Consider the following 19,769-nt stretch of genomic DNA (forward strand, 5'->3'; position numbering starts at 1 on the left):
AGTGAGAGAGAGGAGGAGATATTTCAAGGAGAGCATGGTGATTATGTTTTCATAAATCAGACCCTGAGCAGATGACAGTTAAACCAGATCATTGAAAGGCAGGGGTGACAGAAGGTCTGAAGGAAACTACCCCCACTGAGAGTGCTAAGGAAGTCAGAATTTAACACCTGCCATCTGGACACCTTTCAATCTGGAACCTGGGCTCATCCGAACTACCTGATACAGCAGTTAGGCTTTCTGTTGATTTGGAAGAGTCTGATGGCTAAGCAAAGCCATTGTTGAACCCTGAACTTGACATGGCTTCTCTTATAGGCCTCTTTTTATAGTGTATCACAGTAGAGCCCAGAACCCACACCCATGCACAGTTGTTTAATGAACTGATTCAAAGAGATTCCTTTTTTTTTTTTCTACTATTGTATCTATTTTTATGTAACATATGGGCGACTTTATAATATAAAATGTAGCTTTTGCATAGTAATTTAAGAGACTAACTTCTTACTCTTTCCTTTCCTTAGGAGCACTGAATCAGAAAAACTGGGGAAAGAAATACCCAACATGTAGTAGCCCCAAACAGTCTCCTATCAATATCGATGAAGATCTTACCCAAGTCAATGTGAATCTAAAGAAACTTAAATTTCAGGGTTGGGATAAAACGTCTTTGGAAAATACATTCATTCATAACACTGGGAAAACAGGTAAACTGTTTGCATTTTGTTTGTGACTTTAATATTTTCATTGGGCTTACAGTATGTTTATATCAGTTTCATTTCATTTTCATGTCCTTCCTTTTATTTCATTTCATTTTCTTTGTGTGATATTCTATGAACTGCGTAGGAGCTAAAGGCAGAAGAAACCAAATAAAAAGCAGTAAATGGGAAGTTTAGATAACATTTTGAAAATGTGTACAAGAATAAAATGACCAAAGTCATCACATCATGTTCTTCAATAATAAAACAATAATGATACCTCCACCAGAGGATGTGGTAAAGATAATGCAGTATACAGCTTATATCTCCCATCTCTGGTTAAATCACTTAGTTAATCAGAATTTCCTTTTCTTGGACAACATATTGGCTCTGGTTGCTCAGCATCATGCTACATTCAATATTGGGATACAAAGAAAGCAATCATCTATAATTAAATTTTAACAAAGAAATCAGTAGAATTTCCAAATAGAAAGTTCAAAATTATATACTGTCCTTAGGAAGCACTCTGTAACTGCTTTTTTTAAAAAGACTGTCTTTTTTTCTAAACATGCAAATTATAATACCATAAAAAATTCCAGTGAATAGTAGAGGGACAAAATAGTTTTGAAAAGTGAAGAGCTTTCCTTTTCTGATACCATATTTTAAAGAAAATTGTATGTATATCAGGAAGTTATAGAATAAAAACAAATAAACTCATAGAAAAAATATTCTAAGTTATAATATGAGTTATGTTGAGTGGTTTTGTCATTAGTGAATTCTTTCTCTGTTATTGATATTTTGGTAATGCAATTATTTGAATGTAGTAATTTCATTTTAGGTCCCATGAGGGTAAGAATTTTTCTATATCAGTTCCTGATACATAAAAAACATTCAATAGGTGTTTCTCAATGAATGAATAATTAATAAAATTATTATATATTATAAGATGTTAATTAAATTCATAAAAGCATATTGTCCCAAATCTTGACATTCATGTAATCTCTGCTTTATTTTTCTTAGTGGAGTGTGGTCAAGGTCAATTTATCTTTAGAGCCATGCTTTTTAGGTTCACTACCGGCTCTTTAAAGTGGAACTATGAATTGTGGAAACTTTAGCAAATTATTTAAGCTCTCTCTGATTCAGTTTCCTTATCACTAACATGGACGATAATGGTATCTCTTCCTTCATTGTGTGAAGTTCTGTAAAAATCAAATGTTTAACACATGTCAAGTACTCCGTGTGAAGTATAGCACATTGGAAGTGACCCGTGAATGTTGCTGTTGTGCTTGTTGTTGTTATTATTACTAAGGGAAGTTTAGACCTCTAGCTAGCTGGCCGCAATGTTGGATTCAGTCCCTAATGCCAACAAGTGGTTCCTGCCTGATGGAACAAAGACTATTTAAATCTGATAGAGAGACATTAAAATCTAGCATAAGGCTCTCAAAAGAAACATTAATCTTTAGATCATTTGTAAAATAAAGTCAAAATATCTGCTGCGGAACTCAAATAGGAGAGTTTAAGATTCTGAGTTGCCAAACATCACATGGCCAAAACCCATCAGTGGGAATGGATTTCCCACCTGCTTTGCCACAGTGTGGGACAGAAGGCCAGAGCCTGATGAAGCCTGGGGTGATGCTTGCTTGTAGGGATCTGGACATGGGACAAAAACACCTGCCTGATAAGGAGTAGGAAGGGTTGAAAGTGAGAAGGGAGGGGCACTCCCAAAAGATGATTTTCTTCTCCACTCTTCTGTTTCCTCTCTCTTTGCTGTGTCCCCTCACTACCATCAAATGCCTTAGGAAAGCAGAGCTCTGGGGGAATGGCAGTCTTAGGACACCAAATGGAACAGGGCAGGTGGACTGGCAGTCTTCTGCTGTTAGAGTCATACTGAAGTTAAGGTCTTTGTTTTAGTTTATATTTGGGGCAATAAGATACACAGTGTATTTTGTAGAGTTACAAGTTCAGCTTCCAAATGGCGACTTGTTTTTTATTTATTGTATTATTATGATTACTTATTATTATTATGCTATTTATTTATCAAAGAAATGACTTTCTTAGTGTATCTTTGATAGGAGAAAATTTAATTGAAATTTATAATTTTGATTTTCTGAAACATAGATGCAACTTTGTGTTTTTTCTCTTAAGTGGAAATTAATCTCACTAATGACTACCGTCTCAGTGGAGGAGTTTCAGAAGTGGTGTTCAAAGCAAGCAAGGTCACTTTCCACTGGGGAAAATGCAATATGTCTTCTGAAGGATCAGAACATAGTTTAGAAGGACAGAAATTTCCACTTGAGGTAAGTCACTGGTTCCACTGGCCACTGTTTCATTTTCTAAATCATTGAGATTTTATGTAGCATATAATTTGATTAACTTCTAATCCAATTTTATAATTTATAGCTGTATTTTGTTTCTTGGTTAGTATCTTCCTTTTTCATTAGACTAAAGTCAATAACGATCATACTTGATTTTCCACTTCCTGGCAACCCAGAGGGCCACACTGTAGATGTCTGACCCACAAATGCTGATGAGTGAAGGAATAAATGAAATTCCTTCCACAGCTCAGGAGGGAAAAAAAAGGGGAAATTTTATAAATTTACTGGAGAATCAAAGAAATGCAAAATAAATGAGAACATTTTTCAACTTTAAAATTGGTAATATATATATAATTCTAATAAATAATGAGTATGCAGTAAAACAAACACTTTCATACATGTGTGGAAAGAGTATTAAATTGGTAGTTTGCTTGTTTTTATCTAGAACTTTAAATGTTTCGTTCCCAGTGCCCACCATCTCCACTTGTAACAATTTAGTCTAAAAAATAAGACATGCTCAAGAATGTATGTGCAAAGATTTATTTACAATAATGAAAAGTTGAAAGAAAAGGAAATGATTATAAATACATGATGATGGAAGGGCTCCTGGCTGGCTCAGTCAGTAGACCCTGCAATTCTTGATCTAGGGGTTGTGAGATTACTGAAAAATAAAAATATATTTTTAATTCTATTGCGATGGAGTATTACAGGTCTTATAAAAATCATATGTTTGAATAATTTATTTACACAAAAATTCATCATAAGATATTAATGGGTTTTTCTTTTTTAAGATATTACTGCTTTTTAAACGCAGGCTATGAAATAGTATGCACAGTATTTAATACTCTGATTTTGTAAAATGTGAAAACTAATTAAATAGTGACTGAGGGTCCAGAGTCTAAGTTGAATGGACTAGGTTTGAATACTGACTTCACCATTTAGGTGTTATAGACGTGACAGTATACAAATACTTAATTGACCTAAGCTTCCATGTCTCGCTTGTGAAATTGACATAAGAGTAGCACCTGCCTTATGAAGTTATTATGAGGATTAAATGAGAGAGGGAATTATTACTGTTGTAAAAATAATTGAGGGAAACCAAGAAGACATGAATAGTGATTTTTCCCTGGGTGATTAGGTACCTTTTCTCCTATCCTTTAAAATTCCCATGTTTTTAAAATTATTTATAATGAAACTGTATTACTTTTATAGTCAAAATAGTTACTGATAATTATATTATATTATACATATCTAAAAAATAAGACAAGTGAATTATCTGTTAAAGGACTAAAAATTTTTGATGTGGATACGCACATTCTAATTTATAGCTTATAAATTTATGTTTTTCAAGGTATTAAATATCCTTAAGGAAAAGCACATTTATCAGATTTGGTTTGTCAAAGAAATAGAAGTCAATCCATTAACATATAACATTGTCACTTTAGGGAGTTTGCTATGTCGCAATACTACTTACTGAGAGCAAAGAGGAAAAATCCAGAAAAACCCTAACAACAAGAAAAGCCCTAAACCAGCCAAATAAATGGTACAGAATCTGGGCACTAAACCTCAAATATTTTTCTTATTTGAAAAGCCTCTCAAGTTCTCAAGAACTTGAATCTCAAGAGGGATTGTTTGTTTGTTGCTTCTCCTTTTTAAAACTCTCTCCATGTAATTGTGCGAGCAGCAGACCTCGGGGATATCCTTGACTTGGTCTTTTTTTTTTCCTGGTCTCCTGCATCCTACAAGGAGGGCTTCTCAGTTCTGCCCCTAAATGATGTGGGAGGGCAGAAGAAAGTTCAGACTACCTTTGTCGCTAACTTAGATTGTTAAATGTCCCCCAGCTGGTCTCCCTCTCTCTCTTGTCTTATTCTCCTCCATTCTGTGCCGTCTCCCCCCCCAGGTCTGCCACCTCCCCACACTCCTGTTAACCGAAGTGCATCCAGTGTTCTCTGTTGCTCTCAAAAGCAAAGGGTTGGGACTATCTCATGGGCTTCCTGGCGGGGCCCCTGCCTACCCCTGCAGCCCTGTCTCCTCTTCTCTCCCACGTGCTTAGCCTCAATCACAACCAGTTACTTCCCACTTCCCACAGTTGTTGTTTCTTGCCTACTGGCCCCACTGACTTGAACATACATTCATCTCTTCTGTTTTTTCATCGGTCAGTTTTTATGCTGCTTATCCTTTAGGGGTTAGTTGAGCAGTCCTTTCTCTGAAAAGGCTTTGTGATCACCCAAGGCAGGAGCCACTGCCATTCTCTGCCCAACACCTGCTGTTTCTGCATTCATAGCCCCCAACCACGCATTGGTCTTCACAGAGGCTTTCTGCTCTCCCCTTAATTATTCTTCTAACTAGCTAAATTACCTGATTTCCAAGCTCATGACTTGGGGAGCACCAAATTATAAGTGAGAGTAGGGGCCATTGTCAACAGACACATGGGCTGAAGTAGAAATTAACAAGGAATATAGCCCGGCAGCAGAAGAGGTCACTTAAAATAAGGAACTTAAAATTCTTCTTGGTATCTTTTTAGGTAGAAGCAGAAAGTCCTTTAGAGTTTCACTATTAATAGCATGCATCTGGGTGATGCATCCGCTCTCACTCCCTCTCCCTCTGTCCTCCACCGTGCTCTCTCAAATATATAAATAAATCTTTAAAAAAAAAAAAAGAATGCAGTATGATAATGTCCAAAAAAGGTAACTCAGACCATCAAGAAAGGTGTGTTCAATCAAAGAATGAAACCATATTTGAAAGAATTCCAGCAAAATAGTTAAAATAACATTTGATAATTTATAACATTAGATAATTGTTCTAGTATATTACTACCTCAGTATTCCCTGGTGATGTCAGAGTGACCATTTGTCTCCCAGATGTGTCTAACTTTGCATTTCCCTCCTCACTGAGGATGGTAAGTGATAGTAAATGCAGTTGTGCATACATGGAATTCATAAAATATTTTGAAACTCTACAGAATATAGGATTATACAGTTTACAGAATTTTCCAGATAGTATTTACTATTTTTTTACTAGTATTTACTATTTACTATTTATTTACTAGTATTTTACATTATTTTATTGTCTCTTTGGTGACTTTTGTGATGTCCTTGTGTATGATAAAGCTGTCATTGTTATATTTCATAGATGCAAATCTACTGCTTTGATGCGGACCGATTTTCAAGTTTTGAGGAAGCAGTAAAAGGGAAAGGGAAGTTAAGAGCGTTATCCATTTTATTTGAGGTAATCATTATATATAGATTTAATGCTAACTTAATTCCTTCTTTAATCACACGATGTGACATAACAAGGCATACTTTTTAACAAATACAAGTGCTCGCAGCTGGAATAAGCTGTGATCATTTTCAAACAGAACCACTCCTTGGCTGGTGTGTTTTTAAAAGGGGACCCTTGCATTCATTAATTGGGTACGTCCCTTCCGGCTGGAGCAAATGGTTCCGGGAGTGCGCAGGTTTGCTTATGTGTACCTGCAAAACATCATAATGATATAGAGCAGAGACTGGGAATCAGCATTTTTTAAAGTGTATTTTTCTCAGTGGAAAACTTCAAAGGTAGCTGTTTTTTCTTTATTTGTTTTTATCTTGCTGTGGAAAAAAAAAAAGTATGCCTTGGGAGGATTTTACTTTTGGAGACTTAAAATGGAATTCACTAATCTTTTCATTTTATTGAAGAGTTAGTCAAATATTTTATCCCATTCTTAGAGTGTCTCTTTTCTTTAATAGGTTGGAATGGAAGAAAATTTGGATTACAAAGCAATTATTGATGGAGTCGAGAGGGTTAGTCGTTTTGGTAAGCTGTTTGGAGAAATCTCTTTCTTCCAGATTTCTGTTTCAGATGCATAGGAATTTTTATTATATTACAAAAATCAGTAATTCCAAAAGGGACCCATCTCTTTATACAATTTATACATGTCTCACTAAAGAACATTTTACCTGAAATTTTTGTCATGTAGAAATCATAAAATGTTAATGTAAGTAGGAAGTTGAAGTTTTCTAATTTTATTCTTGAAAATAATCTAATTACAACATGCATTTAAAATGTATTTCTCTATGTCGGGTGCCTGGGTGGCTCAGTTGGTTAAACGTCCGACTCTTGATTTTGGCTCAGATTATGATTTCAGGTCTTGGGATCGAGCCCCAAGTTGGGCTCCGTGCTCAGCGAGGAATCTCCTTAGGATTCTCTCTCTCCCTCTCCCTCTGTGCCCCCCTTGCACTTGCCTACATGCACATGTGCACACGCTCTCTCTCAAATAAATAGATCTTTAAAAAAATAAAAAATAAAATGTGTTTATTCTGCCTGCACTATCCATTTGTTAAAGACTCTAATTTATAATCTGAAATCAGTTAATTTTATAAAAATCATGTCTTAAAGTGAGAGGAGAATTGATACTCAAGTTAAACCTTATTTCCTGGTGGTTTCTTTGATAGTCCCTTTGCTTTACCATTATGACAGGGGTTTTTGGAGGAAGGCGAACACTTACACAGAAAAAATATGCCATGTGCTTTGATACTGTTCTGCCTGCTATCTCATGGATCTTGTCATTTGTCACAGCGAATGTTTGTAACAACGTTGGCAAGAGACAGCAAACCTGTTATTATTGTTACTTTATCTTTCGTAAGCATCCACATACACAGTATTAACGCGGCCCTGAGTTATTAATGAAATAAGGATTATTCATCTCCAGGAAGCTGCAAACTCTTGAAATTGGGAACCAAATTCATATAGATCCTTTTGGAAAGCTAAAGCCGGGTCTAGGATTGATTCATCTTTGTCAATCACTTGTAAGGACCTTCATTGACAGAGCTTTTCAGAAGCCAGAAATTTGTGAACTCACGCAGCGCTGCTCTCATCGGGTTCTTCTGAAAGGTGCAATGAACGCAAGATGGAAGCCGTTCTTTCCCTCCGTCCACTAGATTGCAAAGCTCAACACTGAACGCCGGAAGCCACTTAATGCTTCCCTCGTTTAGTCAGAAAGCGGATTCTGTCAAGACTGAAAGAAGGCAAACTGGCTTGCTCTCCTACACTGAAACTGGGGTAAAATGTGAAGCCTGAACGTCCCCGGGCCTCGCATCAGCCCGTGGGGCCAACAAGAGAGGTGTTAACACTGGTTCGTTAGTCCCGACTTGAGGCGCTGAGGCATTGTGGCCCCTTCTTCTTGAGGCTTCTTCTGTGATTCCTGGGGCTCTCTAAAAGGGTCCTCTGAGGATCGTGTGAGCTTAAGAACCACTTTGCTCGTGTTCTTTGGCTAAAGTTTGCTTGTTAATACTGACTCTCTGCAAGCCATTGAGAGAAACACTTCATCAGAGCCCCTGCTGCCACTGAACAGCCTCCCTGGGAATCTGGATGGCCAGCAGCGTGCTTCTGCCTCCGGCCTGGCTCTGCACGTCGAAGCAGAACGAACAGTCTCCCGCCTGCCTGGGAACACACCCTCACTGGCCTTCCATCACTCTGTGTTCTGTCTCCCCACCCTGCTACGTGTGCACCAACTTCTGCCTCCTCTTTCACCAGAAGATAGAATAATCCTCCCTGTGTGTCACCTCACCCACTAAATACTTAATATTTCGATACATTTGGCGAGAACACCTTAAGCGTATACCGCTGGTCGGTGGGAGTGGAGCCGGGATCCAGCTCCTGGTCTGCCCACAGAGTTGTTCCACCACATTGTGGAGATGCGTATGAGTGATATGCGTATGAGTGATATATCAAGTTTGACTTGATATTAGATACGATCTGGACAAACTAAATAAGTCCTCCTAAAGGTAAATGTTTCTATTTTGACAGTTCTTAGACTAAATCTATTTCAGAGTCTAGAAAATCCGCTCGTGCCCAATAAACCGAAGGCTTCCCAGTATCAGCCCTCAGCCATCACTGCTGGGAGCCAAGAGGACTGAAGGCAGGGCTTCTCTGGAGGCAGTGACACCGGAACTGTAGCAAAACTCCCAAATCCTGCTTCATGTTCTCCATATAATGTGAGGTGTTCAACAAACCACACTTTCAGCCATCATCAGGATTATAAAATCTGTCTTATTCCAGTGTGGGCTGATTACTCATTTCCTATATTCCTCTCCAGAAGAAAAACCCATTTCCCATTCCTTCGCTCCCTCCTACCTGTCATTCCCTTCCTTCCACCACACTTGCTCTATGTTAGGCATCGTCCTACCCTTGGAGTGGAGAGAGAGAGGGTGAGGTTGTATCAATACAAAGATAGCATATTAATGTTCCATAAGCAGAGTCCAGAGAAAAAGAGAACTGTTGGTTAAATTCTTTTAAGTCAGGTAATATTACCCCAGGTAATATCATCGGTGATTCTCAAATGGGAGTTGTCATTAGAATGGTTTCTGGTTGTTTCTTAATCACAAATTCAGCCCGGGAATTTGTATACCAAAAAGTCCTCTCAGACGATGTTGACACGGCACCATCTTAAATCTTACTGTCCTAAGTAGTAAGAGTTGTCTTTTTTTTTTAAATGTTTTTTAAATTTAAATTCAATTAATTAACATATATTATTGGTTTCTGAGGTCTGTGATTCATCAGTTTTATATAACACCCAGTGCTCATTACATCACATGTCCTCCTTGATGCCCATCCCCCAACCACCCCATCCCTCCCACCCCCCTCCCCTCCAGCAACCTTCAGTTTGTTTCCTCTGATTAAGGCTCTTATGGTTTGTCTCCCTCTCTGGTTTCATCTTGTTTTATTTTTTCCTCTCTTCCCCTAAGATCCTCTGTTTTGTTTCTTAAATTCCACAGTAAAAGTTGGTTTTAACTATTTAGTGGCTCTTCCCAGGTGCTTGACTCTGTTGTGGTCTTCGTCATTATCTCCTTGACTCTCTCCCCACTCATCTTCCCCCTCCTGCTCTCAGCAACCTATAAAAGGGGAGTTGCTGACTGATTGGTTAGTCACCAGCGTACGTTCAAATGAACAGTGACTGAATGATCACAAATACAGCAGCATCGAGTCAGGTGTGATTCTAGCCTGTGTTCACTCACAGTAGTGAAGTGATTCAGATGAAGCAAATGTTTTTGCTAGACACATATTCAAAAAATCACCTTATTCCAATTTTCATGAAAGACAGGAGTCTAATCAAAAAGCTGTACTGGAACTAAAAAGTCCTGTGTTATCCAAGACAGAAGACAGACATTTAAGACATGTATGTAAATGACTTTTTTTTTAAAAGATTTTATTTATTTATTTGACAGAGAGATCATAAGTAGGCAGAGAGGCAGGCAGAGAGAGAGGGGGAAGCAGGCTCCCTGCCAAGCAGAGAGCCCGACGAGGGATTCGATCCCAGGACCCTGAGATCATGACCTGAGCTGAAGGCAGAGGCTCAACCCACTGAGCCACCCAGGTGCCCCTGTAAATGACATTTTAAAAATAAGGTACAAAACAGTTAGCATTTCAAGAAAATTCTCTATTTCACCATCTCTATTCAGGTCTCACCTCTTCCTTTTCTGGCCTCTAGCTTTCCTGGTGTCATTTCATTTCCCGCCTAATTTAGCAATGAGTCAATGTTTGGGTCCTTACTTAATTAGTATTCTCCACATCCACATTTCCAAAGAACATTTGTAGGATAAATTTCATCTTCAGCAGAAAAAAGAAACAATTGTAGCGCACTGATGATTAAGGAGGCTGTTTAATCACAACATTTTTCAGATATTAAAAGCATAAATCTGAACATGGGAAACATTCACATATTAAAAATATTTTTCTCAGTTTCAGGGAACTTGAATCCAAGTCTGAATTCTGATCATCTCAGGTTGATATTAAAAAGAGAGGGGGACATACTTTTGGAAGTTACTAATTAATCCACGAAATGGAGCATAATCTGAATTTTCTAATGGATTAAAATTAGATTTAGGTTGTATATACACAACATTATCAGTTCAGCCAAGCAGATTTTTAAATTCATACTGAAAGCAGTTATCTATAATTTTAATTATTACCAGCATCCCTCCTTCCTTCAAGAGTTTCTGGATTGTAGAAAAATTAACATTCAATAATTTATTTTTAAATGAAAATTTTTTTTTCTTTGAGGCTTTCTGGATATGTCCAATCTTCATGGAATTTAGAGCTGAAATAGACTATTAAAATAATACAGGCAGGTTATTTTACTTTATAATATGGAATGTGGGTTCAAAAAGACTAACATATCCCAAAGGCTTCCCTCTACTTTGGGGTTTCAATGCTGCAGGGTTAAATCACCTGGGGATGCTTTCTTAAAAATGTAAATGCCCGGGCCCTACTGCAGGAGATTTAAATTAATATGGTCTAGGGTGACACTGGTCTAGGGTGACTCTGGAACACTGGTTTTTTGTTCTTTTATTTTTAAATCTCCCCAGATTATTCGAATAAGGGATGAAAGTGTTAATCTGCAGTGGGTTGTGGAATTTCTCAGTTCTTGTCTTCTTGAGGGAAAGAATTCAGTCAAGAGACCCGAGAGAGATTTGAAGTAGCAAAGTTTTGTTTTTCACTTAGCAAAAAAAAAAAAAAAAAAAAGTGTACTCAGGAGTACACTCCTGAGGCAGAGCAGCGGGCTGACCCGAGGATGGGTGGAAACGCGCTAAGTTTCTCACTGCGTTCTTCTATGGGGGGTTATCTGGTCTCCTCCCTCCCATCTCATCATTATCCCTCCACCCTTGGACCCGCCTTGGTTTCCTCTGCTCCCACTTTTCCCCGCAATTTAGTCATTTTCCCCTGAGCACCTAAGCGCAACCCTTGACCGCAATGCAAAGGATATTATAATGATATTATAATAGCGTCAGGGTTCCTAGCGGATGCGGTCTTTCTGAAGTGCACATGCTCCAAAGTTGAGGCAGTCCCTGTAGCAGGTGTGTTCTGCTAATCAGTCTGTGCGGTAGAACCAAAGGGGTTGGTGCGAGAGGGATGGGGTGGTTTTCTGGGCGGAGGAGACCCCTCCTGGTCAGGACTAACTGCCCACTCTAACAGAACTGCTCTGCACGGTGCCACCCCGCTAAAGCTAGATTAAATTGGATTCAGAGACTACTTCTTAATCACTTAAGTCTCTTGGAGGGAACAGAGGACATGCATTGGGCTAGATAGTTAGGACAGGAAAACGAGTTACACCCACATCTCGCTGGCAAGCAGATTGCTGCTGATACGGGTGAGGGCTGGTACACAAAAAGTTTGGTGGCGAGGACAGTGCTTTTGAAAAGTGCCGTGGGAGAGGTCCAAAAGCAAATACGGGACGACTTAAGGAGAAAGACTGTTTCAGAGTGTAAGGCCAGATGGCCTTCTTAGGAAAGCTCTACTAATTTTTTAATAGGAATTTTCTATTCTGGATACAAGATAGAAAATAAATATTATTATATATAAATAAAATCAGTATTTATTATCCTATATATTGTATCCAGAATATGCTTTCCACTCTTTATCTTACCATTTATTTCCTTAATAGTAGTTATTGATAAACAGATCTTAATTATCATGTATTAAAGTTTGTCACTTTTCTCTTTACGATTAATACTTTTTGTGTGCCATTTCAGAAATCTCAGCCTACCTTAAGGTTATAAAAATATTTTCTGTTTTCCCCTAAAAGCTTTAATATTCTGTTCACGTTTAGATCTACAATCTATTTAGAACTCACTGTTCTTACCTTGTGAAGTAGGGAACCATGATTCTCTTTTTTCCATAAGGATATCCAATTGATAGATCACCGTTTACTGAAAAGGCCCTCCATTCCAACTACATAATAATTTCTCCTGTCCTAAATCAAGTGACCACATATGTATGGGTCTAGGTTCCCTATTCTCTTTCATTAATCTCTTTGTCTGTCTTTGCATGAATATTTCATTATCATGATCTCTATAGTTTTATATAACAGATCTTCCTATCTGGTCATGAAAGTTCTCCAGTTACTTTGCTATTGCTCAAGATTGTCTTAACTTTTATTTCCATTACCATTTAAATTTTAAAATCAACATGTCAGTAAATATACACACATACATACATGTACAAAAGTCTCTGGGATTTTGATAAGATTTGTTGACTCCATAAATCAGTTTGGGGACAATCAACACCTTCACAATACTAAATCTTCCTATCCATGAACTTGGCATTTCCTATCATTTTAAGGTTTTATCTAATTCTTTCAAGAAAATTTTGTAATTTTCAATCTAGATGTTGTACACATCATTTGTTAGATTTACTTGTATTTGATATTTTGTTGTTATGAGATATATTGTTTTAAATTTCATTTTCTACTGCTTGATATTGGTACATAGAAATATAATTAATTTTGGTATATTGATCTTATGTACAGTGACTTTACTAAATAAATTTACTAATTCTAAGCCTGTAAATTCTTTTCAGTATTTTACATGCACAATCACTTATTTGCAAAATACAACGGTATCATTTCATCATATCCGATCTTTATGACTTTTTTCTTTTTCTTACTATATTGTGCTGGCGCAGTCCTCCAGTTCAGTGTTAATTAGAAATGGTGATAGCAGGATTTTTTTTGTTTCATTCTATATCTCTAGGGGGGAACGTTGCCCAATAAGTCATTTTTAAATACATCATTTATTATATAGGCTTTGGAAGATAATCTTCACCAGAATAAGGTTTTATTTTTGTTTTCCACAAACTGTTATTAAGTCTTCTCAAATGATTTTACTGTATCTATTAAGATGGTTATATGATTTCTGAATATCTTTTTTTCTGAATATCTTTTATATTGAAAATAATCTCTCCAGCCTCTTACTAGTGTAAAGTTGAAACATTTAACCCTATGTGGTGATACATATAAGGAAATTCAGAATATGTTGGTTTTATCACCATTTTTGAATATATCTAAAATATTCTTAACATTTCATTTATTAAATTTACAACAAACCCAATGGCTCTATTTCATAGAAGCTTTGAACTTTTAAGTTCCAGTATTGAGATTCCAACTGAGATATATGTTGTTACTTCTTTGTAGGGAAACAGGCTGCATTAGATCCCTTCATATTGCTGAACCTTCTGCCAAACTCAACCGACAAGTATTACACTTACAATGGCTCATTGACATCGCCTCCCTGCACAGACACTGTTGACTGGATTATTTTCAAAGATACAGTTAGCATCTCTGAAAGCCAGGTAATCTTGGAATTTCAAACAAATGCTGTAATTTGAAGCAATTTAAAAATAATTATTTTCTAAGCTTTACTACTGAATATCTATTTTAAAGCATTTACAGATGCCTTTGAAGCAGATATGTTAAATTGTATGTTAAATGATCTTTTTTCCAGTTGGCTGTTTTTTGTGAAGTTCTTACAATGCAACAGTCTGGTTATGTCATGCTGATGGACTACTTACAAAATAATTTTCGAGAACAACAATACAAGTTCTCTAGGCAGGTGTTTTCCTCATATACTGGAAAGGAAGAGATTCATGAAGCAGGTATGTACTGGAATATAATTTTTCTACTACTTTTATAGATTCAGTGTTATAGGAAGTAATTGCGGAATAATGGAAAATATATAAGACTTAGATTTTTAGAAACATTTGCTTATTAGCTTTATAGCTTTAGGTAAGCTATTTAAGTTCTCTGAATCTCAGTTACCACATTTATAAAATAACATTTAAAAACAGCAGTTCTGGGGCACCTGGGTGGCTCAATCCTCTAAGTGACCTTCTGCTCAGGTCATGATCCCAGGGTCCAAAGACTGAACCCTGCATTGTGGGATCAACCATCATAGTGAGCTCCCTGCTTCCCCTTCTCCCTCTGCCCCTCCCCACTGCTCGTGCTCTCTTTCTCACTCTGCTCTCTCTCGCTCAAATAAATAAACAAAATCCTTAAAAAACATTAAAAAATAGAAATAAAAACAACTGTTCTTGGGGTGCCTGGGTGGCTCTGTCAGTTAAGTGTCCCACTTTTGATTTTGGCTCAGGTCATGATCTCAGGGTCCTGAGACTGAGCCCGATGGCAGGGTCTGCACTCATGCAGCCTGCTTGAGATTCTAAATGAATGAATGAATGAATAAATGAATGAATGAATAAATAAAGCAAGCTGTTCTTCCCCACACATATAACCCCATTTTGCAGGTGAGAAATGCTGAGATTCAGTAAGGAAAGTGATTTTTTTAAAACACACAATAATAGATGGCAAAGCCACATACGCCAACTTCTAAATACACTTTATGGTGTTTGTGCTAAGAGCTCTAGGAAATGAATGAATAAGGGGCTGAGGTGCGCACAGTTTGGGGAGATCACTTCTGCTTGGGGTGGACAAGAGCCTGTCTGAGTGAACGGCATTTGAACTGAGTTCTGGCGCATGATTGGGGTTTTAAAGCCTCATCTTTATGTGGGCAGCTCTGAGGGGAGAGCATAGCACGCAGCAGAGATTGACAGCAAACGCACTGAATCATTAATGAGTAAAAAGGGAGTCTTTCCTTCAGTTTTTCTTTAGGGGAAAAGAAGTTTGTTAGGCCCAAGCAATGGAGAGGACACGAGGGGCAAGTCTCCACACTGCCCTCTGTGTCCTTTGAAGTTGACCCACAGTCAGAAGCCTTTGAAAATGTCCAGAGGACATGATCAGATGCATCTACTGACTTCTCCTTTTCGGTTTACACGGAGATTGTACTGGTTGATGAAAGAAATAGGCGACGTGGCCTTTGCTTTGCGGATTTGAAATATTTCCAAGGACATGGCCTTCTTTGATGTTAGCAGTACAGTGAATTCTTGGCCATCTATAATATTAATCTAATAATCATCTGCTTTTGAAGATTAGCATTAAAACAGCATGATTTTATTATTTCAATGTAATGTTTGTGAGAATTATTTATCCTTTAACAACAGCAACAAAATAGAGCACAAGACAACAGTGATGAATAAGCTACATTTAACATGACCATAAATTTCTAATTGAATTGTCTCTAAGTGAAGAAATCTCACTATATTTCTACCAGCAATACTAAATAGTATAACATTCTGTCTGGTAAATAATAGACAATTGATGAGAAAAAAAAAAAAACAGCTACATTTAATCATCTTTTTTTAGAAAATACAATAGATCAAGTAGCAAATGAAATAAATATATTTTTTTTCTTTTTTAGATTTTTGTTTATTTATTTGACAGACAGAGATCGAGAGGCAGAGAGGCAGAGAGGCAGGCAGAGAGAGAGGAAGGGAAGCAGGCTCCCCGCTGAGCAGAGAGCCCGATGTGGGGCTCAGTCCCAGGTCCCCGGGATCACGACCTGAGCCAAAGGCAGAGGCTAACCCACTGAGCCACCCAGGTGCCCCGAAATAAATATTTTTATTTGCTATGTACTTTTGTCAGTTGTATTTCATTAAAACTCTTCAGTGGCTTTGCACTGACTTTAGAATGAAATCCAAACCATTCAGCATTGCCTGGTCCCGTAGAGCACTTCCTAGTCAGGCTTAATTCTCTGCCACGAGCTTCCTGTTCTTGTACCGAATGAACTGTTTGATGTCCCCTAAAGATGGACGACCAGCTTCTCCCACGTTACGTATTACATGCTATTTCCTTGCCACGGCATGTTCTTCCCATCTGTCTCCACTTGCTTGCCTCCTCCTCATTCTTCAAGACTCAAGCAGACTTTGCATCACTGAGTCTATCTCTGAGTCTATCTGAGACCATCTCTGAGTCTCTCTCCATCCTCATCAAGTGGGATGGGCACTCATGAAGGTCATGGCCACCGAGTACAAAGTCAGTGATGCCCGTCTGGTGTCATGTCATGTTCTGTGCATCCAAAGTACATAGCAGTTGCCACAGTATGACAATTGTCCGTTCACTTACGCGTCTCCTCCATTGGACACTGAGCCCTGTGAAAGAAGTAAATAAGTCTTTACCTCCATTGAGGGGCTAACATAATGCTCTCATTCACCAAATACTCACTGAATGACGGAAAGAATCCATTTTCATATAATCAAAACATAGCAGGGGTGCCTGTGTAGCTCAGTTGGTAGGGCGTGCAACTCAGTCTCAGGGACTTGAGTTCAAGGCTCACAAAAAGAAAAAAGAAAAAAAAGAAAGAAAAAAAAAGACATTGGCTTTTTTCACAAACTGGGACGATTGAATTCTTAGTTTTCCCATCATGAGTATTTGCATTTGAGAAATCTTTATTATCGTTTGCCATGGGCATATTATGATGGTTTTCTTCTTAATAGACACATTATCCCCCTTCTCCTTTTTGGGACTGAGTTTGAGAATAAAAATTAAGGAATTGCGTTTATGTTCAGGATTTAATCTTTATTAAATTTAATCTGAAAATAAGTTTTTTGTTTTTTTTTTTAAGATTTTATTTATTTGACAGACAGAGATCACAAGTAGACAGAGAGGCAGAGAGGCAGGGAGAGAGAGAGAGGAGGAAGCAGGCTCCCTGCCGAGCAGAGAGCCTGATGTGGGGCTGGATCCCAGGGTCCTAGGATCCTGACCCAAGCCGAAGGCAGAGGCTTTAACCCACTGAGCCACCCAGGCGTCCTGAAAATAAGTTTTTACTACATGAACATTATTAAAAAGGCAGGAAACACAGATAAACACACAGGAAAAATATTAAAAATCCCTGTAATGTCACCACTCAGACCTAACCACTGTAAGTATTTTGGTGAATATCCTTCTAGGGTTTTCTCTTAAATCAAAAATATATTCTTCTATCTCACAAAAATGAGACTTACTACCTATATGTTTGTTGATTTTTTTTACTTGATGATACAAATATATTATGCACCATTCTTAATTTTGTGTAGAATTCCATTGTATTGTCATAAGAATTTACTAAACCAGTTCCTCAATTTTGGACACTCAGGTTTTATTTATATAGTTTGATTTTATAAATATCTAGCATCCTCATTTTGACCAGGAGAGAAGGGGTGGCATGAAAGTTGTCACAATTCAGCTTTCAGTAAATACATTGTGGAAAAATATATTTTGCAAAACACATTGCAAATAATTGAAAAACTGTGTGAGGTCTGTTTGTCCATGTAAGCTCCTTGAGGGTAGAGATTAAGCCTTATTCATTTTTGTATAGCAAGAACTCAATGAACTCAATGTTCCTATATAGCAGGAACTCAATGAGTGTTTGGGAATGAATACATATTTTACACTTCAGTCCTCTATTTTTGCATTTTTATGTAGAGCTGCCATTTATTAGAGACATTTCTTTTTGGCATCATGGAATGGACACTGGCCCTTCTAAGAATCACAGAATTTAATAGAACCTTAAAGGAGTTAGTAAAAACTGTATTTTAGATAATGAGGAGCATGTGTGAATCACCATACAAACACAGCATGAGTGTAAAGTAGGTGAAGTTCAAGGTCATCCCATACCTCCCAAGCACCAGATGCTTTCCTGCTGCCTTCTTAGCAAGCCTCTCCCACTAAGAAGCAAGGACATCCTGCAGCACAATGGGGAAGACTCTGGGTTTTAAAGTCCAGTAGACTTCTGGTATCAAACCTTGCTGGCCAGTATTTATTCATTAAATAAAAATTGTCAAGTTACAGGACGCCTGGGTGGCTCAGTGGGTTAAGCATCTGACTCTTGATTTTGGTTGTGGTATTGATCTCTGGGTCGTGAGATTGAGGCCCCCCTTCAGGTTCAGCACTCAGAAGGGAGTCTGCTTAAGATCTCTCCCACCGCACCTCCCCTCACTCAGGTGCGCTCTCTCTCTCTCTCTCTCTCTCTCAAATAAATAAATAATGCATTAAAAAATTGTCGTTACTTCACCTGTAAAATTAGAGTTAAAAAGGCCACTTTGTTGTGAAGTTTAAATGGGCTAAAGTTTGCAAAGCAATGCAGTCCCATAAACATAATGTGTCCCAGACTTACAGCTACTATTAATATAACGTGTGTATATAAACACTCTTTATGTGTGTGTATGTGCATATACATATGAGGGCAAGCTATCACAGCAAGTGGGAGGTGCCATTCAAGTTTTCTATGTTTAAGGCTTTTGTTCGTTGAATAAAATCATAAACGCAGTTCAGATCTCATTTGCTAGCCTTGCAATATATTCAATGCAAATTTTCTTTTTCTTTTTTAATATTTTATTTATTTATTCATGAGAGACAGAGAGAGAGGGAAAAGCAGACTCCCCACTGAACAGGGAGCCTGATGCGGGACTCGATTCTAGGACCCTGGGATCATGACCTGAGTCGAAGGCAGACACTTAACCATCTGAACCATCCAGTGCCCCAGTGCAAACTTTCTTTAAAAAAAATAAAAATAAAAATAAAAAAAATATATATATATATATATATATATATAATGCTTTTCAAGACAGGTTTGCATGAAAGAGTGTCCCTATAGCCTAATATTGTATTTGAGCTGTGAGAAATTTTCTGTACTTTCCTGAAAAATGTCATGATGAATTAAACATCAGTAGACTCACCTTCTTGAAGGTCAGTAATTTTAAATAGCATTTGTTAAGGTCACGTGAATGTTAACACTGTGCTTCAACTACATGCAGTAAAGTGACCTGAAGATTATTTACTTCTTAGACGGTTGTATATTTTGTTGATGAAGTTACAATGTGTCCCTAGAAAAGACTGACTGAATTAGGTAGAGTCTGAAAGATTCCTATTGGCTACTTATCTAAAGTGAGTAATGCAGTCATTGAGAGGTACAGATCAGTGGCAGATCATTTCTAGTCATTATTTTTAACATTTGTGGCAATGTTTACATGTAGTTTCATTAAGATCTGCTGCTCCCTGAGGGGAAATCACGACCTTAATATTGGTTGTCTTCTGAGTCTGTAAATCTTCAAGTTCTTTGTAACAAAGTCATCAAAACACCTGTCT

General features: G+C 37.6%; 1 protein-coding gene across 6 annotated transcripts in view; it reads left to right on the forward strand.

Moving 5' to 3' along the window:
- PTPRZ1 (protein tyrosine phosphatase receptor type Z1) overlaps window positions 1-19,769 on the forward strand; it is a gene marked incomplete at its 5' end in the record, with an annotated part of 175,068 nt that overhangs the window by 91,110 nt on the left and 64,189 nt on the right. For all 6 annotated transcript variants that reach the window (XM_080818033.1, XM_080818034.1, XM_080818035.1 and 3 more), the window contains 6 exons: window positions 516-695; window positions 2,832-2,983; window positions 6,134-6,229; window positions 6,730-6,796; window positions 13,950-14,107; window positions 14,260-14,410. In XM_080818033.1, coding sequence (XP_080674159.1) covers window positions 516-695; window positions 2,832-2,983; window positions 6,134-6,229; window positions 6,730-6,796; window positions 13,950-14,107; window positions 14,260-14,410 — 804 coding nt within the window. The remainder of the gene's footprint in view (window positions 1-515; window positions 696-2,831; window positions 2,984-6,133; window positions 6,230-6,729; window positions 6,797-13,949; window positions 14,108-14,259; window positions 14,411-19,769) is intronic.

Source organism: Martes martes (assembly GCF_963455335.1).
Source record: "Martes martes genome assembly, chromosome: 11".
NCBI lineage: Eukaryota > Metazoa > Chordata > Mammalia > Carnivora > Mustelidae > Martes > Martes martes.